Here is a 27,343-nt window from a genome sequence, read left to right as displayed (position 1 = left end):
AGAGGAGGGTTGCTTTTCCCTTTCTCTGAGGTTGAGAGAGTATGACTTGCTGAGGTTCACCTAATGAGTTTCCATGATAGAGCCGGGATTTGATTGCTGGTCTCCAGAATCAAAGTCAAATGCTCAAAACACTACACCTGATTTTAACCTACTTTAATTAATAATAATAATAATAATAATAATAATAATAATAATAATAATAAATTTATCTCCCCAGCAGGGGACTCGGGGCGGCTCACACGGGGAACAAGCCCGATATAATCACATAAAATCATAAAATAACAATTTAGACATCAGACAACACAATTTAAAAGCAATTTAAACAGGTCATAGTTAAAATCGGCATAGTTAAAATGTTAAACAATCATCCAGGCATTAAGGTCCATATAGGATAACATCTGGGCGATAATCAAAACTGATTTAGGGAGTGTCTATTACAAATAGGACATACATTAAATAGATACAACAGGTAGGGAAGATAAATCTGAATGGGAATCAAACTAAAAAGTAAACAGGGCAAGTTTCAATGTAGATGTGGACCAGGTTATAACAGACTTGTCTACTCAAAATTATTTTTCCTTCATGTGAGAAAAAAAAACAGTTAAGGATTTGCACCTCTATTTCTAATGTCCTTCTGTTTATGTCTCAGCACAATAAAGCTTGCATAACAAGAAACCAGACTTATTCTTTCAATCCATAGAATACTTGCTTGTTCTGTCCTGAAAGCTTTGGCTTGTAGTGAAACAATATATTGTTGTTCTCCCTGCTTTTGAATAGTTGAGTACAGAAATGAGGGAAGGTAGTAGAGAAGAAAGACTGTTCCCCAAGTGCTACTTCCCCCAACTTGGCACCCTTCAGATGCAGCAGCACAAAGACTCTCACACTCCTGTCTAACCTAAACCTACCACGTTGGAGAAGTGTGTTGTAGTACAAGGACTGAGCTCTGTTTTTGTTACACTTGTGCCCCCTACAGGTCACCAAAAGAAGATTATGCTGGCTGTCAAGAAACTAACCGACCTTCGGAAGAGTGTCAGCCAGGCTGACATTAGCACACTCAGGCGCAAGATCCCAGGTGCCTTGGATATTGTCACCATTGAGTCAGTTGAGAACGGGGAGTGCCATTCCCCTAACACCCCCAAGATGACCACTTTCCAGGACAGTGAGTTGAGCTACGAGCTCCAGACAGCCATGTCCAACAGCTGCCAGGAGACCCTGACCATCAAGAGTGCTCAAGGCATGTCACGAAGCCAAGAGAGTATCGGCGTGCGATCCCGGGGATCTGGGCACTCTCAGGAAAACATGTTGTCCCAAAGCATCACCTCGAGCCGTTCTCAGGAAAGCTTGGGCAGTGGTGAAAGCAGCAGTGGAAGCAGCGGAGGGCACTCCTCCTCCACGCAGGTCCGCCTTGGAGAAAACGGTGCTGTTCCTCAGGGTCAGCCTGGACCAGATAGTTATGGAAAAAGTATTTCACAGCTCAGTGGCTCAGACGGAGTCAACAGCTATGCCAACGGTGGTGGAGGAAGTCCTTTGAGGGAAAGAAATCTGCCAGAGGGAATGGATCAGTACCAGAGGCCCAATGCAACTCCATCAGATCCAGCCAGCCCAGGACCAATCCCTTCCCCCTGCACGTCACCCCATACAGCCAGCAAAGGGACGGCCCCCTACGTCTTCATGTACCCCCATGTCTCCTTGAAGTCCCAGCCACCTCCTTCACCTTCTGTGCCAGAGCCGGGCAACTCTGCCCACTTCTCTGCCCAGAGGAGCCTCCTACAGTCCACAGCCCAGAAAGCTTTTTCTTATATCCATTCCCACTGTGGCCCTACAGAACCACCACTGCCTCGCGTGTCCCCAAAGCCAGGGATGGACCAACAAAACAGTGAGGGTTCAAAGCACAAGAAGCGCTCCCATAGTTTGAACCGCTATGCATTGTCAGATGGGGAGACTGAAGAGGAGGAGCCACCCAGTAACACAGTAGGCTCTTACGCCACCCTCACCAGACGGCCTGGGCGGAGCCAGGTGCCACGGGCACAGCAGATGCCGGCAGATGGGAAGGTCTCGCGTAGTCAATCCTTTGCCATCCGTGCCAGGAAGAAAGGCCCTCCCCCTCCCCCTCCCAAGCGCCTCAGCTCAGTCTCTAGTGCCCAGGCTGTTGATGCAGAGTATGAACAGGTTCTCAGCTCCTCATCATCTCAAGATGGAGGTGAAAATTCTCATGAGAGGAGTTGTCCTGTGAGAACCATAGTGGTAGATGGCCCTGGAGCTGACAGAAGCCCCACCAAGCCTCTGCATTCTTCAAAACTTAGTCTGGAGTTGACCAGTGGAGCAGCACAAGGGGAACCCAACACCATTGATTCCACAAATGATAGAAGCCAAGTCTTTGAAAGCAACATCCCCAGGAGACGAACATTCAGCGAACCTGCTGTCACCATGACAGAGGCTCTGAGGCAGAGCCAGGAGGATGTCCGATCAGACACCGAGGAGGAAGGTCAGAGCAAAGGAGAGAACAGTACCAAGTCCCCTTGCTCTTCCCAGAACAGCTCCAGTGAGTGCATTCCCTTTGCTGAGGAAGGCAACCTGACCATCAAGCAGCGACCAAAGCCTGTTGGGCAGCTCAAGACAGACAGCCCTGCACCAGACTCCACTTCCACCCCACCTCAGCCTAGTGGGGAAGAGCAACAAGGGACCCCCACAAAGGAAAGCTCTTTGTTGGAGTTCAATCTCACAGAATCTGATACTGTTAAGAGGCGGCCCAGGTGCAAAGAGAGGGAGCCCCTCCAGAACGTGCTGAAGGCATTTGGGATGGCTGCTCCAAATCCAGCCCCTCCAGCCTCAGCTCCACAGTATGCCCAGGCCCAGACAGTCAGCATCAGTGGACCCTCACTGCGTGGGGCGGAGTCACCACAGTCACCCTCTGGAGACACTTTAAGTGACGAAAATGTGGAATTCCAGATTGCCGAGATAGAGAAAAGTATCCTGTCTCTGGAAAGGGGTATCAAGAAGCCTCCCATCTCCCTGAAGCCAGCCAGCCCTGCCCCAGTGCAAATGGAGAGGCCAGGAGGGATGGTCCAGCTGAGGACACTGGCCACAGTGAATGGTAGGTGGTGGCGAAGGGTGCGGTTTTTGCCATTTGACTGAGAAGGGTGGGCAAGTAGGAAATGGCAGAATTTGGCCTACAGGATACCAGTGCAATGCTTTTTCCTGGAATCAGAAGGGTTTTAAGTAGGGATTTCTCTTTTCAAGGTACCCCTGTGTTGCCTTCCCTGATAACAGGAGAAAGAGAGGGAGGCAACACAGTGTGTTTCCACTCCCTGGATTCATTAGAATGATCACATAAGTAACCATCCTGGAAATTTCATACAATTCCAGATACTGTCAACTTCATTTTATAACCTTTTTGGGATTTCCTACTGTCTCTTTCCTCTTTTTTCCCCTTACCAGGTACAGATAAATAAAAATATAGAAACGTGCCTGTAATAGACAGATAGATTATTCACATACATACGTACATACAACTGTGTTTGATGAAAAGATTGGCACTAGTAAGAGCTCTCTGTCTGGAAGCATTCTAAATTTTGAGGAGAGCAGGTTTCCTCCCAAACTGCTCCCTTTGGTGAAGGAAAAGCACTGCAAGATGTGGAAAGGAAGTGCAGGATGGAGACAGTGTGCAGGGCTTTTAAGGTGCCCCTCACAAGGCTGTTCTAGTCTCACTTGGGCAAAGAAAAAAATAATGAATGGCTTCCATAGACCAATGGTCCCCAAATATTGGTTTGCCTGATGTTTTAGACTTCAGATCCCAGATTTTCTGACTGTTGGGCTTTAGGGAATTGAAGTCCAGTGCACCCTGAGGATCAAAGTTAGGGAATAAGTAGTGTAGGTGGTGATAGGAAGACGGAAGGGAGAGTTGCTAGAATGACAATTCTTACCTCTAGAGCAGTGTTTCTCAAACTGTGCTCCTCCAGGTGTCTTCAGGGGGAGTGTGACCCCCATCAAGCACAGGGTGCCACCCTATACCCCAATTGGCTGAGCAACTGACATGGAGGACCTCTTCTTGTCAGGATTGAGCTTCAGCTTGTTGACCCTCATCCAACTCATCACAGCAGCCAGGCACTGGTTCAGGCTTCCTTGGAAGTAGGTGGAAAGTAGTAGTAGAGTTGAGTGTCATCTGCATAGAGATGACACCGAACTCTAAAACTCCAGATAACCTCTCCCAGCAGTTTCGTGTAGATATTAAAAAGTATGGGGGGGAGAATAGAACCTTGTGGGACCCCACAGGTCAAAGGCCAGGGGCCCAAGCAGATATCCCCGAGCTTCACCAACTGAGTGTGGCCCTCCAGGAAAGAATGGTGCCCCCAAGTCCCATTCCAGAGAGCCACCCCAGAAGGATACCATGATTGATGGTATTGAAAGCTGCTGAGATGTCCAAGAAAACCAACAAGGACACACTCCCCTGTCAAGTTCTCTGCGGGGGCCATCCACCAAGGCGACCAAAGCCATCTCAGTGCCATGACCAGACCTGAAACCAGACTGAAATGGGTTGAGATAATTGGTTTCATCTAAGAATCCCTGGAGTTGGGAAGCAACCGCTTGCTCCAGAACCTTGCCCATAATATAATAAGGGATAGGGGCAAAGGTGCTCTCACCCTAAATCGTTTTTTTGCCATTAACTAGAAGCATAGTTAAAATGAAAGTTCTATGTAGTATCATTTAATAAATATAGCACTGTATGAACTGGCAGTGACCTTCCCCATGGCCTTCTATAAAGTCCAGCCTCAAATTTGTTCTATTCAGCAAAACATCCCTACCAGCTTCAAGTAAAAGTTGATTACTTGCAGGTTGACTTCATTTTATGGCTTCCTGTTGAACCTAGCTGGACGTCTCATGAATAATTTCTCCTGCAGTAGCCTCTGGCTGAACTGTTCCATGTCATTTTCTATTACAGGAAAAAGTGGGGTCTTGTTTGTTTGTTTGTTCACTTTTCTGCCTCTGATTTTTAAAATCTGTTTACAAAGTTATTGGGATGTTGGGGTGGTATTGATAACTAACTTTCCAAAAAGGAACGGAAACTGGCCTAAAGTAATATGCAGAGAGGCCGGGGACAGGATTACTCACAGATACCATACAAGCAACAAAGAGGACTCAATAAAAGGCCTGGAGCCACAAGCAAAAAATGTTTACTCCAAAGGTACAGGAGCCCTGGTAAGCCTTCATGCCAGTGTGTATGCCTTCTTAACTTCCAACTATCAGGTCAAAAAAACATCTAGGAGGGAAATACAGAAAGCAAAAAAGTTGGCCAATACACTGAATAAAATGGAGGGAGCAGAGAGTAAGCAATGTGGGGAAAAGGGCTATGTGGAAGCCTCCCATATTAAGAAAATGATTGATTACAGGAAAGGACTGGGGAAGGAGATCCTCAGTAAGGCTTTCTATTGGCTGTATCATAGAAATTTCTCAGCAGTAAAGTTAACTCTTGAAACAGTCTGATTTAAAAAGTTAGTTTTGATATATGCTACATAGGGGTGAGAATAAATTGATAAAAATGTATTCAGCCTTCCCAAATCAGCCCCTTTCTCTAGATCTGCCCAATCCAAATGGGAGGACTACAGTTCCAGAAGACTGCAGTTTGAGAATGGTATCCTCATGGTGCATGGTTTGTTCTTGTTTTCTATTAGATTCTGGAATAGGTCTGAAACATGGCAAATAGGAATACAGGAAAGTGGTAAACGTGGAACCCTGGTTTTGGGTAGGCTGTGTTTGCTTAACTATGTGTGGCAGACCTTATCCAACGGAGAATCATCCAGGACAGTAATTCCATTTTTCTTCTTTCAGATGTCTCTGCCAAACATGTCGCTTCAACCAAGCTGGTGTTTTCGGGACCAAAAACGATCTACCAACAAGTCCTGCAGAACTCTCGCACCACAGTTGCCCCCTGGGCAGCCACCGAGATGGCGTCAGAAGTGACAGGCCCCTACCCCATGAAGCTTGGGCTCAGCAACAAGTCCAACATTAATTTTGGGGTGCCCCTTTCCATGATGTCTTTGAGTGGATCTCCAGACATGATTCAGGCTCAGCAAAGACTGGAGCAAACCAACTCATCATTGGCATCCACACTTGAAGCTGCAGAAAAGAAAATCTCTGCGGAGAAATCAGATAGGTGAGGTCTCCCTTGGGTATGAGGAGAGGGCAGGTTAAGGCCTGTGCCTTCAGTGGGCATCCTAATGAATCATTTTTCATGGGGAGAGAGTTGGGGGCAGGAACCAAGTACACAATGTGCAGCTGCTGCATGTTACAAACTGAATCCATGTGTCTTTTAAATATATTTGCCCAGATCCAGCCAAGGACTAAATTCAAGTAGCATCCCCACCCCAATAAGAACCCATATGAGATTGCTCATGCAAAGCAGTGTTGTTCATGGCATTTTTTAAAATTCTACTCCACATTTGTCCTGAAAGATCAAAGTGGCTCGCCATCTCTCCTGCCTAAATGACAGTAAAGCAAAATCAGACAGGCATATCAGGACATAAGTAGGAACCACTGTAGCATAGTTCTTTTAGTGTTGACTAGGATTGTGGGAGCAGGGTTTGAATCTTCACTTAGCCATGGAGGCCATTGGGTGACGTTGGGCAAGTCACACACTCTCATCCCAGAGGAAGGCAATGGCAAACTTCTTGGAATAAACCTTCTTGGAAAATGGTATGATAGGTGTCTCTATAAGTCAGAGTCAATGTGAAAACATATAATAATGACAAAAATCAGGAAATCCTTCATCAAGCAAGTGGACTGTTACACGCCATCTATACTGTTCCATGCTATCCCCAATATATATCTTTTTGTGGCTGGGGCACAAGGGGCTGCCCTGTAGCTCTTTATGCCTTGCCCAGAATTTCTCCCACACCAGCTGCCAGGCCCTGAGAGGATTTGTTCTTGTTGCTTACTGGTGCAGAGGAGAGGAAGCAGGAGACAAGTCAGAAGTGAAGCTCCAACTCCCCTAGATGCATTGGGGGTGGGGGGTGGGGATGACCTCACAAGCAAAAGGGCCCTCCCATATCTCTTCCCCTCAGTGCTACATCATCTGAATGACCTTCCCATTTATTCCCCTCTTCATCAGGAAGAAGCAGCAGCCCGAGCTTGACAGCTATAAGGGAGGGAGAGGCTTTAGATTAGAAAACAGCACCTTTCCCACAGTCCATGAAAAGACCTCCTCCCCAATAAGCATTCTGCACCTCATCCCCTTAAATGTTCTTCAGTCCCCAAATGTCTAGTATTGTAGAGAGTGAGATAAGAAAAATCTCTGCAAGGACATATGCATGTTGTAAAAGACATTTACATCCTTCACACATTGCACTTTCTGTGTTTTTCCTAATTTGTCCTTTCATATTAATTTGTCTTTTCATGTGAATGAAGAAGTGCTTGCAGCAGGAACATAAAAGACTTCAGGTGCAGCAACTTACACAATTCAAGAAACTTTAAAAACAAAGGAGATGAACTCCTGGCTTGTGTCATTAGCCCAACCTGCAGGTGCTCCTGACCTGGGTTAAGGGAATAGGACTCCCATAAAAATAAAAAAATGAAAATTTAAATAACATTTTTTTAACCTGAGAGACCACCTCTCTAGGAATTTTTGTGTCCTCCATCCCAACTTTGTGGTCAACTTCCAACAGAAGTTGACAATAGAATCTCACTGGAGAACCTAGAAATTACTAGAGTTGTTCTCTATCAGAATCTCTAGGTCCTCTGGTGTGGTTCTGGCTAACATCCAGTGGAATGGAGGACTTGGAGATACCTTAAAAACATTTTAATCAAAGCTGTGAATAATCAAATCTACAAAAAGTCAAGAACCAGACTAACTATATTCCCGATCTTTTCCTCAGCAGCCACTATGGGACAGCACACACAGCCAAGAACATTCTTGAAGACATCAGCAACATGTTTGACGACTTAGCTGAGCAGCTGGATGCCATGTTGGACTAAGTGGGCAGGCTCTTTTACTTGGGTCTGGGCTGTACTTTCATCCTCCCACCATGCTTTGCATGTGAAAAAGTGGACAGTCCTCAAGTGTGTGTCTCACTAGGACCCCTGGCCTCCTATTCCTGCACTTTCTCACCCAACAGCCCTTTTTGAAGGGAGATTGCTGGGAGTCCTCTCCAGCGTGAGACAACCTCAGCCAGACACTGACACACAGGAGCCTTTCATCCTCTGGAAAGTGTGCACGGCGGACCAGGGCAAGATCCACATTGGTGTACATTGATTTGGTTTCCATCTGTGAGTCCTGTGAACAGTGACCACCCACATCTATGCTGACAGAGAGCAGCTGACAGAAGGCAAACTACTTTAACCAGGCATGGAAGAGGGTTTGATGCCAGGCACTACTCATTCGCACTCAGACCTCCTCCCCCATAAAGCTATGGATATCCAGTAAAGAGCAGCCCATACCCCTTTCTTCTTCCATCCGAGTGATGCCAACAACATGTCAGCTACAGCAACAAAAGAGGTCTTGATTTACTCAGTGTGGTCCACCACCATGGTTGCCAAAACAAAACAAATTTGGTAGCCTGGAAGCCAGCAGAGCAAGACCAACCCTTGCTGCTTTTTTAGCCAATCCGTACAACAAGCACCATGTAATCTGGCTGGATATAAATCCCCCTGTTGCACCTCCTTCCAAAAGAACTGACAGAACCAGTAGTTGTCAAAGCTTAAAAGCAAGCAAAATGGGCCTAACATTTCAACAACAGACTTTTCACAGGAATTGAAAATTGCCTTCTTTCCTAAGTACTTTGAATTCATTTCTTGAATGCAAGGAAGCAGCAGGCTTATACTGGGAAATAACTGTCTCCCCTGTTCTCATTCAGTAGCTCTCTGGGAGGAAAGTATGGATTAGTGGGCTCCATATCATGGAGTGTTTCCTCGTGGCAAATTCTAAAGGGATGCCCAACATGCCAATTAGCTCTCCTTTGTTGTAGTTACAGGAAGACTAACTTTCCCTCAGTTTTGGAGAACTCTCTTCTTGCCCCCTTTCCCAATAGGGAACAAAACACATTTGAGAGTCCATTGGCAGTGTTCAAAATTTAAAACTGGCAGAATTTGGAGTACTGAGAAGACCATTTTCCAAGTCCACCTCCTCAACTTCATACCTGTCCACCTCTGTGAGGCGAAGTGTAAACATGTGGGCATGTAATGTGCCTCATCCTTCCCTGAAAGAGGCAGATCTTTCGTGTGTGCATGCAGCACCTAAGTAAATGTGCCTTAGAGGGTGCCCACCTGAATCATGGCATGAGCAAGAGGATGAGAGCAAAAAAATGGCACAGATACTGCTCACACACTTTAAATAGGCTATTACCCTATTGTTTGTATAATTACACCTGCATGTAGGTGTAATTGTCTCCTAGTGCTTTAAGGCTTCTGCCAGCTTGACCATTACAAGAGGCAAACATGGCAATTCAGATGTTTAAAATCAGGGCAGTAAACCCTATCAGCACCTGAAAGGCTCTGCAAATCGAGCCAGGGTGCCTCTTGTCTTCAGTTTCTCAATAGTGAACCACAGAATGCCAGATTTTGATTCTTCTGAAGGAGATGAAATTCAAATAAAGAAGATGGGAGAGTGGAGGGAAATACTAGCATCAAAGGCTGGCAGGGTTTTAGAGCTACAGTGGAGTCTTTTAACACATCTTGGCCAGAGACAGTTTTCCCATTCTTTTCACTCTCTTTCTGACTGTAGCATCAAATGAATTAGTCATCCTCTAGCTGATGCCTAGTGGTAAGAGAATAAAGAAAAATAACTGCAACCAGTGGCACTTTAAATAAGGTTCTCTAAAAATCTTTTGTTTTCCAGAAGAGGTTTTGAATTTCACTCTCGCTGATTTGGGATGTGTCCAATATTTTTCACTGTTGATAAAACTGTAATTTTTTAAAAAGAAGAAATGTATATATATTTTAAAAAGATGTGGATTTGTTATATATTTACTAACCAGAGTTCTTGTATTTTAGTCTGGGGTTGAACCACATTACTGTCTGAGCCACTTGGGGGCAGTACAATGCTGTTCTTTCTTGTTACCGTAAACAAGGGAATCCAATATTGGAGGGGGAGGGTTTATTTTTTTGTTCCTTCAGAGAATGCTTATTTTTTAAGAGCTAGTTGTTTATTTTAAAGACATTGTATGCTGTGTAAATTATGTATGGATGTGATTGTGTCTAACCAACCTGGGTTGTGCCTGCTATGTGTTGCAGGGAGTGATCTGGGGAAACTAGTCCAGAAAAAAAACAACAGCTAGGCAGTTTTCAAGCCATCTGGCCTGCTCGTGTTAATCATGAATTCTTGTTTTCCACTAACAATATCTGCAAAATAATTATATTAAACAGTTGGAACTGTTTTCTCTTTTGATGGCTGTGCTTAGCTTGTTGGATCTTCTCAGTTCAGTCTGTATGTGGCCATTTTTTATTTTCTTTGTTGTCTTTAAAACAACTGTTTTTAAGATACAAAAATATGAACATCTGAATCTATGACATGCCTAAATGTATAAAGGGTGTTGTGTGTATGTTGCACATGTGTATCCCTTAAAATATACAAAAATAACAATGGGAAGAGAATTCGAGTCCTGTTTTCACCAGGTATTATCTCATGAATAACCAGTAAGAGCTTAAATGTGAAAACTATAAATAGGCTGCAGAAACAATGACGAACATCATGTCCACCATGATTCCCTCGTTATTTCAAACTGCATTAGTAAAACATATTGATTGTCTGAATACACTTTGCCTCCTTTGTCTCTACTCTCAATTCAGCATTATAATTTTTTTCTATTGTAAAAGAGAGAAGAAAGAGGTGGTTCATCAAGACAATGGGGAGAGAGAAAACATACACAAACCAGTCAATTTTGCATAGTACACCCACAAACATGACACAGATATATGAAGCCAGAAGGTGTTAGCACTGTAGTGGCTAGCAATGTAATTCCATGCACATCTATCCAAAAATAAGCCCAAGGGGACTAACTCCCACAGAACAGTGAACTGTGAGATAAAAAGTCTGATTTACATCTCATTTCAGCTATTCAGTACAAGACAAGCCCCATCGATACTACTACTCCCAATCTACAAGATTAGGGTCAAGACTATGGGTTGGCCTTATAGTAGCAGTGAGAACTATGTAGCCTTTCAGATGATCCTGGACTGCTGTTCCCAGCTGTCTTAAGACAACGGGGCTAGTGAGAAGGAATGCTGGAAGTCACAAACAAGCAAAAGCTGGATAAGCCACATGATTCTACCCCCACCTTGTAGGGCTGTTGTAAGCATTGTATTCTACATTTCAAATAATTTAAATGTAATTGCTCTTGCCAAGAGCTCTCTTGATACCCCTCTCCTCCCCCAGTGTTTCAGTAGCATCCAGCATATAAGAGGGAGACCCTGGGCATCTATCCAAGCCCATCCAACTCCTGTCCCCAAAGATAAAGACTCCCTCAAAAACAAGTGTACTGTATCAAAGAAAATCATTTATTGCCATTTGTATCAGGTGCTCTTTGTTTCTTTTTATACAATTTACAAGTTTTAATAATACAAATCTATTTTACATACATCCCCAAAAATGTTTTAAATATAAAATATACATCATTTAAAAACAGTTTGATGGACTGAATTCACTCCTAAAGAAGCTCTGCCCACGCTCTTCTGAAGCCCTGGCTGTGAAGGAGAAATGGAGTCACAAGGCCTCCATCAAGCGACAGCCTTTGAAAAGACTCACTTGTGTTCTGACTCTTGTAGGAGAGGAGGTATGTCTGAAAGTGCTAGGAAGAAAATCACATTCCAAGTTGTCAGCCATCATGTCACCTCTTGCAGGACAACTACTATAGCTCAGTCTTTTGTGGGTCACAATCCTAAGAACATTCCTGTGCCAAATGGATGTAGGCATCTATAAATAGGAGAGGCAAGGGAAACTGCTTAAATGTGGCTACAAAAATTAAGACAGCTGACCTTTTCCTAGCAGAGCAGTTTAGCATAACAGATACACATGGGCCCAGCACCTCTAATGGGTGAAAGCCAGGTATCTCTACCTCAGGCCAGTTCTGATGCCAGCAGCAAATCTGGCACTGGGAAAAAGCAGGATACTTGCCAATGTATGGACCAGAGTACATTCCCCAAAGCTCCCTGGTCCTAGAGGCCCATCACATATAGCTCACATGATATGAAAAGACAACAAGGCTTTAGTAATGTATTGGAAGGAGCAAAGTTCAAAATAAGGGGGGGGGGGGAGTGATTTTAGACAACAACCTATTTTGAAATATAAAAATAGTCTGCTATCCAAATCCCTAGCCAAGGTCAAACATGGCTAAGATCACAACTTCTTGAGAACTCTAAAGAGATCTTTAAGGAACATTCTCTAGCCCTGCTGCAGACAAGATATCAATCCCCACCATCACCAGCAATCTCAATAACAGCTGTGATAATCACCTAGCAAAGATAAATGCCATTTCACCCAGGATAGAAGAGTAAAATACCACCCTACTTTGGGGCGGGGGGGGGGGGGGGGGGTTATGTACCATGGATTCAGCACTATGGCCAGTTCAACAATCATGGCCAATTGGTTTGAGTCCAGTCCTTATAAAAGAAGAGTTTTCAACAAGGTTATTAATTTATTTGCTATGGTGGGTCAAGATATGAACACATTTCATATCTTGACCCAGAATGACCACAGCTGTCAAAAACTGTCTTCTCTAGCTACATGCCTTCCAGGTGTATTGGACTTACCCAGCTAGCTGGCAATGATGGGACACAGGGTCCAACATATGAGAAACATCACGTCAGACAAGACTATACTAGGCAAAATCTCCAGCAGAGCATGCAGGTCAACCTGGAACCCCTGAATATTGAAAGCCATTCCACAGTATCCCAGAATGCTTCATCCAAAAAAACAAAAAACACTTTGCCTGTCCAGCAAATACCCTGTTATCTAAAGTTGATGAAATAAACTTTTGTAAATGTTGTTTACAAAGCAGGTGCTGCTGGCATTGTCCCCAAAAGAAACAACATGAAGGAGGCTGGCCATAGAGGTAGTGATTTTAATTCCTTCCTATCAAAAAAAACTGGCAAGTAATAAAGAAGAGGTAACAAGGAAATTGCAAGTTCCCTCCCGATTTTGGTTGAGTTCTCTTCTAGACTGACTCTGTATTTTGAAAGAGATCTTGGCATGGTGGTGGTGCAGGGATTGTGTCCACCACCACCCACATCTTTACCAAACAAAATAGAGCACTGACATCCTCTTAATTGCAGGGAGGATTCAGGTGTAGCAGAGAAAGCCTAGTTACTGTTTTTGAAAAGCTCAAGGTCCAGCCTTTGGATATAAGGCAGGAAGAGATGTGAGCAAGGCCAAGATTGCTTTTAAATGCACTCTCACACTGAAGAAAATATGTAATCAGGGTCAGAACACAAACATCATGGGACACATTTTCTTCCATGTGCATATGAGTACGTGAACTTCCATGTTCTGACACTCTTGAGGTCTGTCAAATGGGGGGGAGGCAGGGAGGGGGAGGAAAAGATTAAGAGACAAATCCAGGATTTTTTTAAAGTGTTGGGTACTAAGAAGGAGTACCTTGATGGCCCAGCCGGGATGGCCACAAAAGTGTTATTCATTCCCTAAAGAATTCTCCACTACAGGAATGAAGGCCCTGGGCTGTTACGCACTTTACATTCTAGAGGAATTTGACCACAGTAACTGCTGACAAAGTTACACTCTTGTGGACAAACCTCCAAACATTTCTGTTTGGCATGCTGCAATTCTATTCATCTGTGGCAAGGGAGCCCTCCCACCCATGTTGTTAGGGAGAGCAACCTTTGTGAGGAGAAGGAGGGGGCTGTCTCCCAGAGGTTGTCTGCAGGGTGAACAACCAGGAAATGCCTTCCTAGGGAAATAGTGCTGTGCTCCCCTGAACCAATAGGTATCATCTTATGTAAAGGGAAGCGACTGACAAGAAGGTCACCAAGGCAAGAACGATGTGTATGCATGTGCATGTGTGGGTATGTTGTCAGATATGAAAAACTGGGAGAAAAGAAAATCAGGATTAGTTTTCCTTGCATAAGGGCACACTCTTGCATCCAAGTCAATCAGCTGGATTCCAAGGGAAGAGTTACAAAAATAAATAACCTAAGTAGCAGCAGTAGCAGCAGCAGCATTACATGTATCTCCAATGTCGTCACCGTGGCATTACATCTTCACCAGCTTCTTCTTCTCCTGCTGGAGCCATCACTTGAGGGTTGGTATGCCTTGATCCACTCCTGCCACGGGGATCCACATGCGAGGCTGGTTTCTCTCTCCCAGCAAAGGGATGTGACAATTTTAAAAAGTGACATGCAGCCTTCAGGCCTCTTGGAGCACCTAGAATGGAGAATTCATGCCTAGCTTGGTTTCAAACTGCAGCTTCTGTCTCTTCTGATAACGGACTCGAACCCTGAATCAGAAAATGGAGGAGGGGGAAAAAAGAACCGTTCACAGTTGGGTATGCTTATCTGAACTGCTTGAGACCAGAACTGTTTTGGATTTGTTTATATTTTAGAATATTTGCTTATATATATAATGTGGTCACTTGAAGATGGGACCAAGACTAACCATGAAATTAATATGTATCATATATACCCTAGCATGAAGGTAACTTTATTCACAATATATGTAATGAGTTTGTGTATAAAACATAGTTTGTGTACAAAGAATCATCAAAAAGCAAGAGTGTGTCTATCTCAGCCACCCATGTGGGCAATTTCAGATTTTGGAGCATTTTGGATTTCGAAATTCCAAAGAACGGATGCACAACTTACAAAGGGAAATGCAAGAGCAGATAGCATTGCGGTTCACATTGTTCAACCCATCCTAAACACTTCTCAGAGAAACTTTACAAACAAGGGGAATGGTTGCTGAACTAACTTGGACTTTAGTTTTGATCCAGCAGAGCACGTAATGTTGATGGTTAACTGTCCTCATACTGCAACTCGCATGTTGCGACTAAGAGGTAGTCCAGCACAGACCATTGCCACAATGAAGCACATCCCTTTTCAGGCTCCATAGGACTCACGATACTGCAGATGGGGTGCAATTACTGCAGACTTCCCTCTACATACTTTTCCTTACTTAGCGTAAGAGGCTTTCTCCCTTTCTTTACTATGCTATTGTGAGAACAGAAAAATAATTATTTGTGCAGACATACCCTAACCGCACGACATTGTTTAAAAATGAAGTATTACTTGTGCAGTTCAAATTTAAATTTCACCTCTGCCATGATATGGGCTCAGAGCAAATGACTGTAAGCCTGAGTCACCCTATTCTGTTTTTTTAATTTTTTTATTGAAGGTATAAAAGTAAAACAATAGTAATAGCATAGAATAAAAAGGGTAGGGAAAGACTTACGGGGGGGGGAGGATGAGGAATGGGTAGAAAACGGGGAAGAGGATAGGGCGGGAGGAAGTTTGGCTTCCTTTCTTCTCCTTGGGTTTCATCTTTTGTCCTTTTCCTTTTATTTAATCCTTCTTTCCCTTTTTTGTAACAAATTCATTGTCTTAATTTCAGCTAAGCCCATGTAAGCCGCCCCGAGTCCCTTCGGGGAGATGGGGCGGGGTATAAAAATAAAATTATTATTATTATTATTGTTGTTGTTGTTGTTGTTGTTGTTGTTGTTGTTGTTGTTGTTGTTATAAACTTGGTAAGACTTTTTAATATATTTCTCGAAGGATGACCAGTCAGTCATTTTAGGCCTATTTCATTGTTCTTGTTTAATAAGTATGTTAACTTATCCATGTCCTTTATTTCCATAACTTTATTTAGCCATGTCTCTTTAGTTGGTAGCTTTTCTGTTTTCCCTTCTTTTGCAAAGACCATTCTGGCTGCTGTCGCCAGATATGTAAGTAGTTTTTCTTTATTAATATCTGTAATAACTTCCTTTTTGTATATTCCCAGTAGATATGTTTCAGGTCTCATTGTGTAGTTTACTTACAGTATTTTTTGACTTTCTTTATATATCACTAGCTTTGCCCGGCCACGCGTTGCTGTGGCGTTGTCTGGTGGTGTTGGTGAGAAATTTGAGTTAGTAGTGGTATTGAATGTCTGTTGTATGGTTGTCTTTATGTTTAGTATGTACAGTAGAGTCAGGCCTCTCTGAGTATACAGCTATCCTTTTTCTATGTGAAAAAGATAAGCAAACACTCTAAAGGTTCCAAACATAAAAAGAGATGTGAAATGTAAGGGCCACAGAAATAGTCAGCCTCTGCAAACCTTAGGATTCTATGATGATGTTGTTGTTGTTGTTGTTGTTGTTGTTGTTGTTGTTGTTATTATTATTATTATTATTATTATTATTATTATTATTATTATTGAGAGCCTGGGTGGCCATCTGTTGGGAGTGCTTGGATTGTGTCCTGCATGGCAGATCTTGGGAGGTGTTTGCTGGCCGTGATTGTTTAGTGTCTGGCATTCCCGTGTTTTAAGAGTGTTGTTTTTTATTTGGTGTTGTGATTTTAAGCTTGTTAAAATATTAGGACAGAGATTGTGTTGATTGTCATGGTTCATAGCATATATTTAAAATATAGAGTATTAAAATGGGTTGGATATTGTAGAAGGTTGGAGTGGAGATAAATGATTCGGATGATGGGCGGGCGCTAGGACCCAGGGGACAGCTTTTTCCCATTGCCTGCCGGCCATTATACTTTCTGTTTCCCTCCCGGGCATGGCTCCCGATGGGGCGTTGTGGGTTCTCTCCATGTGGAGGTGCATGAAGTGATTTTGTGTTGTTTCAACCTTAAGGCGTGGATGATGGGTTGTGTTGTCCAATGTCGAGGTTGGGGGGCCCGTAGTTTAGTTGCTTTGCTCGGTGCCACGATTCCATCACTCTTTTATATATATAGATTTTCCAAAACTCCATTGTTTTATCACAGGACCACCACATATGGTAGTATGTTCCTTCTTTGTCTTTACATTTCCAGCAACTCCTGTCCGCATTTTTGTACATTAACTCTAATTTCTTAGGGGTCATGTACCATCTATGGAGCATTTTAAGCCAGTTCTCCTTTAAGTCCGTCACATAATTAAATCTCAGTTTTCTTTGCCATATTTCTTCCCAGTCTTTATCATTATTGGTCTTCCTATATTTCTTGCCCATTTCGTCACTGAATTCTTTATTTCATCGGTCTCAGTAGCCCATTCCAGCAGTTTATTATATAGTTTTGTAATTTGTTTCTTTTCCTATTGTAGTATCTTATCCCAATTTTTTTCTTTTTCATTAAATCCAAGTTTCTTATCAGAGTTATAATATTCTTTGATTTGTAAGTATTGGAGCCACATGACCTCTTTATAGTTTCTTTTGAGATCTTCATGTTTTCTTAGACCCAAGGAGTTCCCCTCTTATCAATAATTCTTTGTACGTTGGCCACTTCGTCCAACCTAGCAATCTCCTTTAGTTAGCCTCCAGCTGTGCCACCCATAGTGGGGTTTTATCATTAAAGTTTCATCTATACCCGCAGCAGGGATGATTTTACAAAGTGATTTCCAAAGTTTTTCTCTTTTATGGTTCCCCCCCCCCCCCCCCCCCCGTACCATAGGTATGAATACCACCCTGTTCTCAAATCAAATCCTTCTAATGTCAGTAATTTTGGTTTTGACAATTGCATCCATTTTTTGATCCAGATCATAGTGCATGCTTCAAAATATAGTTTAAGATCAGGGGTTCCAAAACCTCCCCTCTTTTTAGAATCAGTCATTATCGTAAATTTTATCCTAGGCTTTTTTCCTTTCCATATAAATTTTGTCAAATCCCTGTTCCATTCTTTGAAGATTTCCATATTTCTTATTTATTTTATTTATTTATTACATCATTTCTACCCCACCCTTCTCAACCCTCAGGGGACTCAGGGCAGCTTACAACATGAACATATACATCAAAACAATTTATATCACGTTTAAAAATCCATTTAAATTAAAATTTACATTAAAATTGAGAGCTTACATTAAAAAACCTACATAGTTATACATATAAATATACATTCAGGTGCATTTCAAGTCCAAGTGGGGGCAATCAGTGAGTCATATAATTATTGTATCTCATTTCTACTGCTACTCTTGTTCAAAGGACTGGTCCCATAACCACGTTTTTGTTCTTTTTCAGAAAAACAGGAGGGAGGGAGCCTGTCTAATTTCATTTGGGAGGGCGTTCTATAGGCGGGGGGGCCACCACTGAGAAGGCCCTGTCCCTCATCCCCGCCAACCGCACCTGTGAGGCTGGCGGGACCGAGAGCAGAGCCTCCTGGAAGATCTTAGATTCCGCGATGGGTCATAGACACATTCGGACAGGTAAGCTGCGCCGGAACCATTTAGCGCTAAATAATTGGAATATTTTGGAATAGATATAACATCTTTGGTAGTATATTCATTTTTATAGCCGCTATTCGTCCCAGCAGTGATAGATTTATATTTTTCCAGCTGTCATGTTCTTTCTTTATTTCTTGCCATTTTGTTATATAGTTATTCTTTAAAAGTTAACTATTCTTTGCTGAGATCCAGATGCCTAGGAATTTAAACTTTGTTACTATTTTATATCCTGTCTGTTCTTCCAGCTATTTTTGATTCTCTTTTGATACATTTTTCAACAAAATTGTAGTTTTCATTCTGTTTAAGACCAGTTGTCCAAATTCCTTAATTTTATTTAACCATTTTTTAATATTATCTTGGATTCTCAATTATACAAACCAGCAAAGGCGCTAATCTTGTACTCCTGTTTATCTATTTTAATTCCTCTTAATTCTCTGTCCTCTCGTATATTTTTTTATCAAAATCTCCAGAACAAATATAAATTTCAATGGGGAGAGGGGGCATCTTTGTCGGGTGCCCTTTTTAATGTCAACTTTTTCAGTACATTCTCCATTAATCACAATTTTTGCCTTTTGCTGTTCATATATAGCGTTTACTGCATTTTGGAATTGAAAGCCCATATCCATTTCTTGAAATAATAATTTGAAGAAATTCCAATTAAGATTATCAAATGCTTTCTCTGCTTTAAGAGAGAGTAATGCTACTTCTTTCTGATGATGGGACTCATAATATTCAATTGTGTCCAAAATTATTCTTACATTGTCTTTTGTACTCCCCTCAGGGAGGAAACCCGCTTGGTCTTCTCCAATCCATTTTTTTTGCTAAAACACTTGCAAAGATTTTATAGTCTGTATTTAGTAATGATATTGGGCGGTAATTTTTAATGTCTTCTGGCTCCGAACCTTCTTTGTATATCATTATTATCTCTGCTCTTCTCCAAGTCTCAGGAATTTCCTTCTTTTGTAGTATTTCATTCATCACTTTCTTTAGGGAAAAAATAATTTCATCTTGCAGTTTTATAATATGTTTCAGTAAAACCATCTGGACCTGGTGACTTGTTCAATTTTAAATCCATTATTGCTTTTTTAATTTCATCTTCTGTTATTTCTTTGTTTAATGTAAGTCTTTGTTCATCTGATATTTTAGGTAATGTATGTTTACTTAGGTATTCCTGTGTTATCTGCCATGTACAAAGTTTTATAGTACATCGTGAATTGATTCATTATCTCCTTATCTGTTGTATAGGTCATGTCCCCCATCCTTATTTTTGAGATATGTTGAGCTTGTCTTTTTTTCCTTAATCTTCTTAATAACCATTTCCCTGGTTTATTTGCATTTTCGAATGCATATTGTTTTAAATATTTCATCTTTTTAGCCAATTCTTTAAGCACTAGATTTTTTTTTTTTGCCTTATCAATAAATCCAATCTTTTTTTGCATGTTGTATCTTTTGGATTTTCTTTCAGTTCTTTTTCTTTAGATTTTATTTGTTCTGTTATTTCATTTATTTTTTGTTATCTTTTTCTATTTTTTGTTGCATTTTGTTGTATTAAGTGGCCCCTCATTACTGCTTTGTATGCACCCCAGTCACAGTATGTAAAGGATGGTAAAAGCACTTGCCTACCTCATAGAGCTATGGTAAAAATTACCACGATCATGCAGTAATGTGCTAGGAGAACTGGAGATGAATTCTATAACACATTCCAGCAATGCACTATAACAAAGCCCACTTACCTGATCTCATGGAGCTTGACTGTTTCATTGATGATGACGACAAAGATAAGAGAGAGCAAACCCAACAGCCAGGAAGCCATGGGAATGTCATGCATTTGGTAGGTCACAGGAGACTCAAGGTTTACCCAGAGTGTTAAGTCCAAGAAGGTCTGGATGACCTGACCCAGCAATCTGCCATAAAAAGAGAGCAATGCCTGAGCAATATATCCCTTAGAAATAACTTAATATCTTGCAGGTTCTGATCCTGTGAGATAGAACATGGGGCCCCACAGTTGTTGCTAGACCCTCAATGTCTTTGCCAGCATGCTCAGTGGGAAAGGGTAGTGGAAGTTGCCATCCAACAACATTTGAAGAGTCATACATTCCCCATATTTGGTTTAGAAGTATTTGTATCACCATAATAAATGCCTACATCAAGAGAAATAACTGATGTTATTTGAGAATATGGATTACGGTATTTCAAGTCTGAGGTAGGGCAGCAAGGAAGCACATGCTGAAAATCATTAAATATTAATGTCACAAGTAAACAGTGGACAGAAAAGAGAGGGTAAGGATAACAACTGGGTTTGTGTTGTGGGTGCTCTGATTATCAGGATGCTCTTACTGTGTGTTCTTGCATAGCAGAATATTCCAACTCTAGAATTCTACTCAAGTTGAAAATCAAGAAAATAGACAAGTGAGCCAAATAATAATAATAATTATTATTATTATTATTATTATTATTATTATTATTATTATTATTATTATTATTTTATTCTTATACCCCGCCCCATCTCCCCGAAGGGACTCGGGGCGGCTTACATGGGGCCAAGCCCGAACAGAACAATAAAAACAAAACAATAAAACCAATCAATCAGACAATAAAAGCAAAAAAAGGCTGATTGGATTCAGTTTCTGCCCATTAAAAGAGACCAGGAAACTATACTCACACAACCACCACAGTCAGGGTCCACCAGAAGTTAGTGAAGGGGCTTTTCTTCCACAGTGGTTTAGTACGATGGACATGGGTGACAGATATAAATACTGTGAAGAAAACATAAAGTGCTTCTTTAGAGGTGTCCAGAAAAAGAGCCTCGCTTCATTGCCCAAACCCAGGAGACTGCATTTAGCAATCTAAATGGTCCTTTACTACACTAAAGGAACCAGCCTATATTCTTCTTGCCACTTTTCATGTTGCCAGGCAGATTGGTTGATTTAGCACTGAAGTATCTTATAACAGATCAGTGACAAATTTTTACTGCAATACTGATCAACAAGGTATTTTCTTTTACTGATATCCTAGGAGAGAAATGGACACTGAAATATATAGGAGTTACCAATTACATGCTGGTTTGGTACAAGACTCCTTCAATGGGATTCACCTTCAAAAGAGGAAAAAAAGGTCCCAACAAATGGGCTTCCTCCTTTGCTTCCTCAGATTTTTACTGGTCTGATAGAAGTTATTCACTTCTGAAAAGATCATGCACATGTTCAAGTTAACCCAGGCAGAGCTTAAGTCAAAAGAGACTGTGCTGCTTTACCTGGAGTTCACTGACTGTTCAGGGCAGAGGTTCTGATATATTAGCTGCCCAGTCTAAGAAATACCTAAGCAGACAGAATATCTTACAAGTTATAAATCAATCCTTGGGTGAGTGCTGTTCAAAGTGGGATCCATAGATCAGTGCCAGTCTATGAACCATGAGCATAGTCTCTGGTAGGTTTCCAGAAAATAAACAGTTATAACAAAAAGTACACCTATGGTGCCTATCTCTGGCACTATGAGAGAAAACCCCTGTCAGTTACTCTCACCAGGCAGCTAAAGAAGCACTGCCTTAAGTATATTTGGGTTTAAACCTGCTGTAGTTATCATTTTGGCAGAATTTGCTTTATTTACATATATAGCACTGGAAATAAAGCACTGGTTTTTTATAAAGTATATCTGACTATAATACTTGTATGTTACATGGAGTTGTGCCTCCATGGAGAGATTTTCTCCCCCTCCTGCTTTGTAAGACCACAATGAATAGCCAACACTCCTTCTCAAAAATCTGTTTAAAAAATCTGAGATTTGCTCTCATCTTCAGAAGGAATATCAGTAATTGTTTAATATGGCTTAGAACAAAGTCATAACAAGAGATTACATTTTTTTCAGTTCTTTTGACTACACCTTTTATAGACCCATAGAGTTGTGCTTCCCCCAGTGTTTGAATTTTGTCAGAAAAAAATGATCACATAAAACTATAGAGCTCAATCCTGACCAGCTCTTTGTTTTATTTTTGCATGCAAGTCCTCTCCCCATTCCCACAGCAAGACACAAGGAAAGGGAATAATTACCAGTGTGTAAGACAATCGTTCCAGCTGTAAACTTCTGAGCCAGGAGAAGAATGTTAGAAAATGATCCAAACCAATCAGGGGAGGGTTCTACACCCCTGAGAAAGAGAATAGAGGCCAATCAGGTTTAAAGGCATGACTGTATCTCATCCAAATGAATGGCACATAAGGAGAATTTTGAAAATCCTATGGCCTTTGTAATTCAGGTATTCACCGCTTTTATTAGTTAACTTTTTTACAGTTGAGACAAATAACTTAATTCTATCTCTACTATCACAGATGAAAAATAGCATTTCTGTGAGTGAATGGTTGGTTGGGCATGTGGGGATAGATAAAATCTGTTACTAGTCACCAGCTATGTTATAAGCCGTGCCTAATAAATGTTAGTGTTAGCCAATCCAACAGCTATGCACACACACACATACACAAATTGTGCTCAGCCAGTGACCCTCTCATTCCATTGTTTCTTGCTTTGTAGTAAACCAGGAAGTTGTGCAAGTCATACCTGAGAGAATGAAGAAGAATTGGAAGCCATCATATTCCAATAGTCCCTCACACAGCACCCAGAGGATCCTGGCCATTTCAGATTTCGGCTTTGGATCATCACACAACTCCACAATGCTGGGCACAAACTAGAAAGGTCTACTCTTGGGAAGTGAAAGATCTACACTGTTTCCTACAAACATTGTGGGGACACCTTGCATACATCACTCAAGATAATCTTTTCATCGGCTGCCCCAAGATTATGGAACAACCTACCAAAAGAGCTCCAACAGCTAAATTAGACACAAGTGAAGATCTATCCCTTCCAGCAGGCCTACCCAGCCAGTTTTAATCATGGATTTTAAACTTGTGTCTTGTGTTTTAATCTCTGTTCTGTGTATTGTAATATGTATTTTATAGAAATATGTTTTAATATGTGTATTTTCTAGAAATAGTTTACAATGTTTGTGTATTTTAACTATGCTGTAACCTGCAAATCACAAAGAGAGGTGGGGAAGAAATAAAATTATTATTTTTATTATTATTATGACTGATGACCCAGTTGGTGGTCAATCTCTAGAATATGACTATCACTCAAGAAATTGATACAAAGGCTTCCAATGCTCCCTCTCTCTCAGGTACGGCCTACACAACTCCCTGGTTTACTACAAAGCTAGAAATAATGGAATGTGAGCATTAGTGATTTTAACTCATGTTGTTGTTTTTTTTTTTGAGTGATTTGCTTTATTGTTTTTCTTGCTTTTATATTGTTGTGTTTGGGCATGGCTCCATGTAATCCACCCCTAGTCCCTTCTGGGAGATGGGGCGGGGTATAAGAATAAAGTTATTATTATTATTAGTAGTAGTAGTAGTAGTAGTAGTAGTAGCAGCTGGGCACCATTTATCATTTTCCTCCTGCTTCCATTCTTCTTTTTATCTGCTCTGTTTTTCTGGGTTTCTCTACTAGTAGATTCCTTGTTAATTTATTACTGAAACAGTACTTACTCCCATCCCCAAGGAACAAACTGTCTGGTTCTCATCAAAAATTGATACCTGAAAACTTTATTTTACAGCAGAGGTATGAATCACGGAGCACTCTAGAACTTACTGGACCACAGCTGGGTGATTCTCATCCTTGTTTAACAAAATTTGAAGCTATCAGAGGCTATCAAAGGTTCACAGTTTTGGCACAAATTGCAGTTTACTTCAATTGTAAAATCTCCCTAGAAGCCAAGATGATTAAACTGAGACTGTTGTATTTTGGCCATATCATGAGAAGACATGGCTCACTAGAAATGATAATAATACTTGGAAAGGTAGAAAGCACAAGGAAAAGAATGCAAACACATCCCAGATAGATGGACTCCATCAAGAAAGCCACAGCTCTAAGTCTACTACACTTGAGCAAGGCTATTGATGACAGGCTTAGAGGTCTCTCATTCATGGGGTTGTCATAAGTTAGGCCTGCACAACATGTGGCCCTCCAGGTCTTTGGGGCTCCAACTCCCAGAAACCCTAGCCAGTGTGTCCAGTGGTCAAGAATTCTGGGAGCTGAAGTCCAAAACACCTGGAGGGCCGCAAGTTGTGCAGTTCACAGGAAACTGTATCTGTAGAGACAAAGGAGCATAAACCTACACTCAATGCCTCTTTTCCCTCTGTCCTAGCTTTGTAGCCTACTGTTTTAGGATGATTTTGAAATTCAACAATTTTTTTTAAAAAAACCTTGACAATCAATGCAATTTTTTTTAAAAAAAAAACCTTGACAATCAATGGAAATTATCCATACCTACCCTGCTTAATGATTAAAAACTACTACACATGTCAAGAATGGCACCCTACCTGTGCAGCGTGATAGAAGAGCAGCCTGTGACATTTACATTGAACGCAGAGGAGTTGAAGTTTGCACAGTAATCTTGCAGCATGTAGCCAAAGCAAGCCAGGCAGGAACAGATGGTGAGGCTGAATTTCAGGAGGAAGCAGAACAGGAAGTAGTGCTGAGTCTGCAAACAAAGTCAGGGACAACCGCCGTTACTTACAGAACCTGAAGCAACAACTTGCTTGGTCCTACTGTGCTTGCCCATACCCTCCTGTTCACCAGCTGCAGCCTCAGAAAAGACAGCCAGCAACTATTGGCTAAGAAGCCTGATTCACGCTACTCTTTCCTTGCCAGGAGAAATAATGGGGAAACGAGTATGATAGTGGTAGCAAATTGACAAGAAGAGAGGAATTTTCTGGAGGAATAGTGGCAGCAGAGAGAGGCTGGCCACTACATTAGTGTCAGGATTATGTGTCATGAAACTGAAGAGCAAGAAACCAATCCCTTTGCTGAGATAAAACAAGGCAATTTTTTCAACCAGGCATTACCCTTTCCTTCCTGATCAGCCCAGATGGACAAGTGTTCAGTGCATGTGTGACTGGTTGCATTTCTTTCTCATCTTCAAGTGGTATATCAGTTAGAACAGAAGAACCACATAAACCTGGTACTTCTACTCTAACTGATACTAGCTGAAATACCTGGGAGGGATTTTGTTCACAGAAACAGATTACCATAGACTTTGGGGGGGGGGGGAATTTCCCACAAGACTTATGATAGAAAAAGGTCCTTTACCATAGGAAACAACACTGTTTAGCAACACAGATCAGAAGCCATGGCAATCAAAAAAGAAAGATGTCTTTACTACCATTAAAGAGGAAACTCTCAGACCTTATTCTTGTTTACATTATCACATGTAAAAAAAATCCTTCCTCTATCTGTTTCATCATTTCTCACCCTATAATAACCCAAGGAACCACACAGACTCAGTCATGTTACTCAGGTAGCCTCCCAAGTTCTAGAGATCAACCAGGGATATTCAGAGAACCCCCAGTAATGACAGCAGAAAATTCTCTAACAGAAAACTATTGGGGCCTACTTTTTCAAGAGAGAGATCATTCTAACAAGACTGTCTTGACTTGAACCAGTAACAGCCACCATCTCAATCCTGCTCCTCATCAAGTTTCATCGTGTGCTTTATGATAGATGTATTAAAATCCTGGACAAATGTGGTGCTATAACCTTCACAACCCCCAACAGGACTCATATTTCTCAAAACCATCTCTTTTAGCCTAGTAGACTGCCTATTTGAATAGAAGGAAACAATGCTCTTCCCAAACAGCCACAAAGCACAGCTTGCAAATGCTGAGGCAGCATGGCTTAGGGCCAAACTAGTTCATAAGTTAAGTGCATGTATGCATTTATCATGTCTGGTTTTTGTTATTTTAAACAGCAGGGCTCAGCACACAGAAACTGAGTATTTAATTTCCCCCCTGCCATACCACAGTCCTAAAGAAATGAAACTGCAATTCATTTCATTCCAGTGAAATTTTCCAAAGACAAATCCTCCCAACTTAGTTCCAGGAGGGAAGCTTCCTTTGGCAGGGTTTAATGGCAACTTATAATAAATAGTATGGGACATTCCTTAAGAGGTGATGTGAAAGGATTAAAAAAAATCTCTTTCTATGCAGTCATATTCCTGATTGCCTGTATATGTGTGTACACATCCTACTTTATTGAAGAAATATGAACACTCCAACTTAATTAGAAAAGGCAGATGTGATAAATGCATACTTATATTTATCCCTGAGTCCCCCTAGGGAGACAGGACGGGATTATTATTATTGTTATTATAATAATAATAATAATAATTATTATATTGTATGACACAGCAAACAGAATAGATATGCTGGATTTCGTATCACAAAATCACAAGTCGAACACTTCCCAAGTGTCTAGGACTGTGTGATTTATTTTCGGATGATGCACGCAGATCCCAGTAGGGTGGCCTTTTGCAGTTGGCAGATCGTAACTTTGTCAATGTCTATTGTTTCCAAATGCCGGCTGAGATCTTTTGGCACGGCACCCAATGTGCCGATCACCACCGGGACCACCTGCACTGGTTTCTGCCAGAGTCTTTGAAGTTCAATCTTGAGGTCCTGATAGGGGCTGAGTTTTTCCTGTTGTTTTTCGTCAATGAGACTGTCACCTGGGATGGCAACATCAATTATCCAAACCCTTTTCTTTTCCACAACTGTGATGTCTGGTGTGTTATGTTCCAGAATCTTGTCAGTCTGGATTCGGAAGTCCCACAGTATCTTTGCGTGCTCATTTTCCAATACTTTTGCAGGTTTGTGATCCCACCAGTTCTTTGCTGCTGGGAGGTGGTACTTGAGGCATAAGTTCCAATGAATCATTTGGGCCACATAGTTGTGCGTCTGTTTGTAGTCTGTCTGTGCGATTTTCTTACAGCAACTGAGGATATGATCAATGGTTTCGTCAGCTTCCTTGCACAGTCTGCATTTTGGGTCATCAGCTGATTTTTCGATCTTGGCCTTAATTGCATTTGTTCTGATGGCTTGCTCCTGGGCTGCAAGGATCAGGCCTTCTGTCTTCTTCAGTGTCCTATTCGTGAGCCATAGCCTGGTCTTCTCCTTATCAGCTTTTCCT

The 27,343-nt window shown here is 41.6% G+C and overlaps 2 protein-coding genes across 9 annotated transcripts in view; one reads left to right on the top strand and one right to left on the bottom strand.

The window, feature by feature from the left end:
- The window catches only part of caskin2 (CASK interacting protein 2), a 138,087-nt gene extending 127,345 nt beyond the window's left edge, over window positions 1-10,742 (top strand). For 4 of the 5 annotated variants that reach the window (XM_008104449.3, XM_008104450.3, XM_008104447.3 and 1 more), the window contains 3 exons: window positions 974-3,094; window positions 5,827-6,151; window positions 7,869-10,742. In XM_008104449.3, the coding sequence (XP_008102656.2) occupies window positions 974-3,094; window positions 5,827-6,151; window positions 7,869-7,968 (2,546 nt within the window). In that variant the 3' untranslated portion in view covers window positions 7,969-10,742. The remainder of the gene's footprint in view (window positions 1-973; window positions 3,095-5,826; window positions 6,152-7,868) is intronic. The other variant, XM_008104448.3, reaches the window with a different exon arrangement.
- Window positions 10,743-11,463: 721 nt separating this feature from the next.
- The window catches only part of tmem94 (transmembrane protein 94), a 129,054-nt gene continuing 113,174 nt past the window's right edge, over window positions 11,464-27,343 (bottom strand). For all 4 annotated transcript variants that reach the window (XM_008104454.3, XM_062973952.1, XM_008104453.3 and 1 more), the window contains 5 exons: window positions 24,700-24,860; window positions 22,381-22,475; window positions 20,997-21,090; window positions 20,068-20,238; window positions 11,464-14,435 (listed from right to left, as the gene is read on the bottom strand). In XM_008104454.3, the coding sequence (XP_008102661.2) occupies window positions 14,363-14,435; window positions 20,068-20,238; window positions 20,997-21,090; window positions 22,381-22,475; window positions 24,700-24,860 (594 nt within the window). In that variant the 3' untranslated portion in view covers window positions 11,464-14,362. The remainder of the gene's footprint in view (window positions 14,436-20,067; window positions 20,239-20,996; window positions 21,091-22,380; window positions 22,476-24,699; window positions 24,861-27,343) is intronic.

This window comes from Anolis carolinensis, chromosome 2 (genome assembly GCF_035594765.1).
Source record: "Anolis carolinensis isolate JA03-04 chromosome 2, rAnoCar3.1.pri, whole genome shotgun sequence".
Taxonomy (NCBI): Eukaryota; Metazoa; Chordata; class Lepidosauria; order Squamata; family Dactyloidae; genus Anolis; species Anolis carolinensis.
This window is presented reverse-complemented; position numbering and strand designations above follow the sequence as displayed.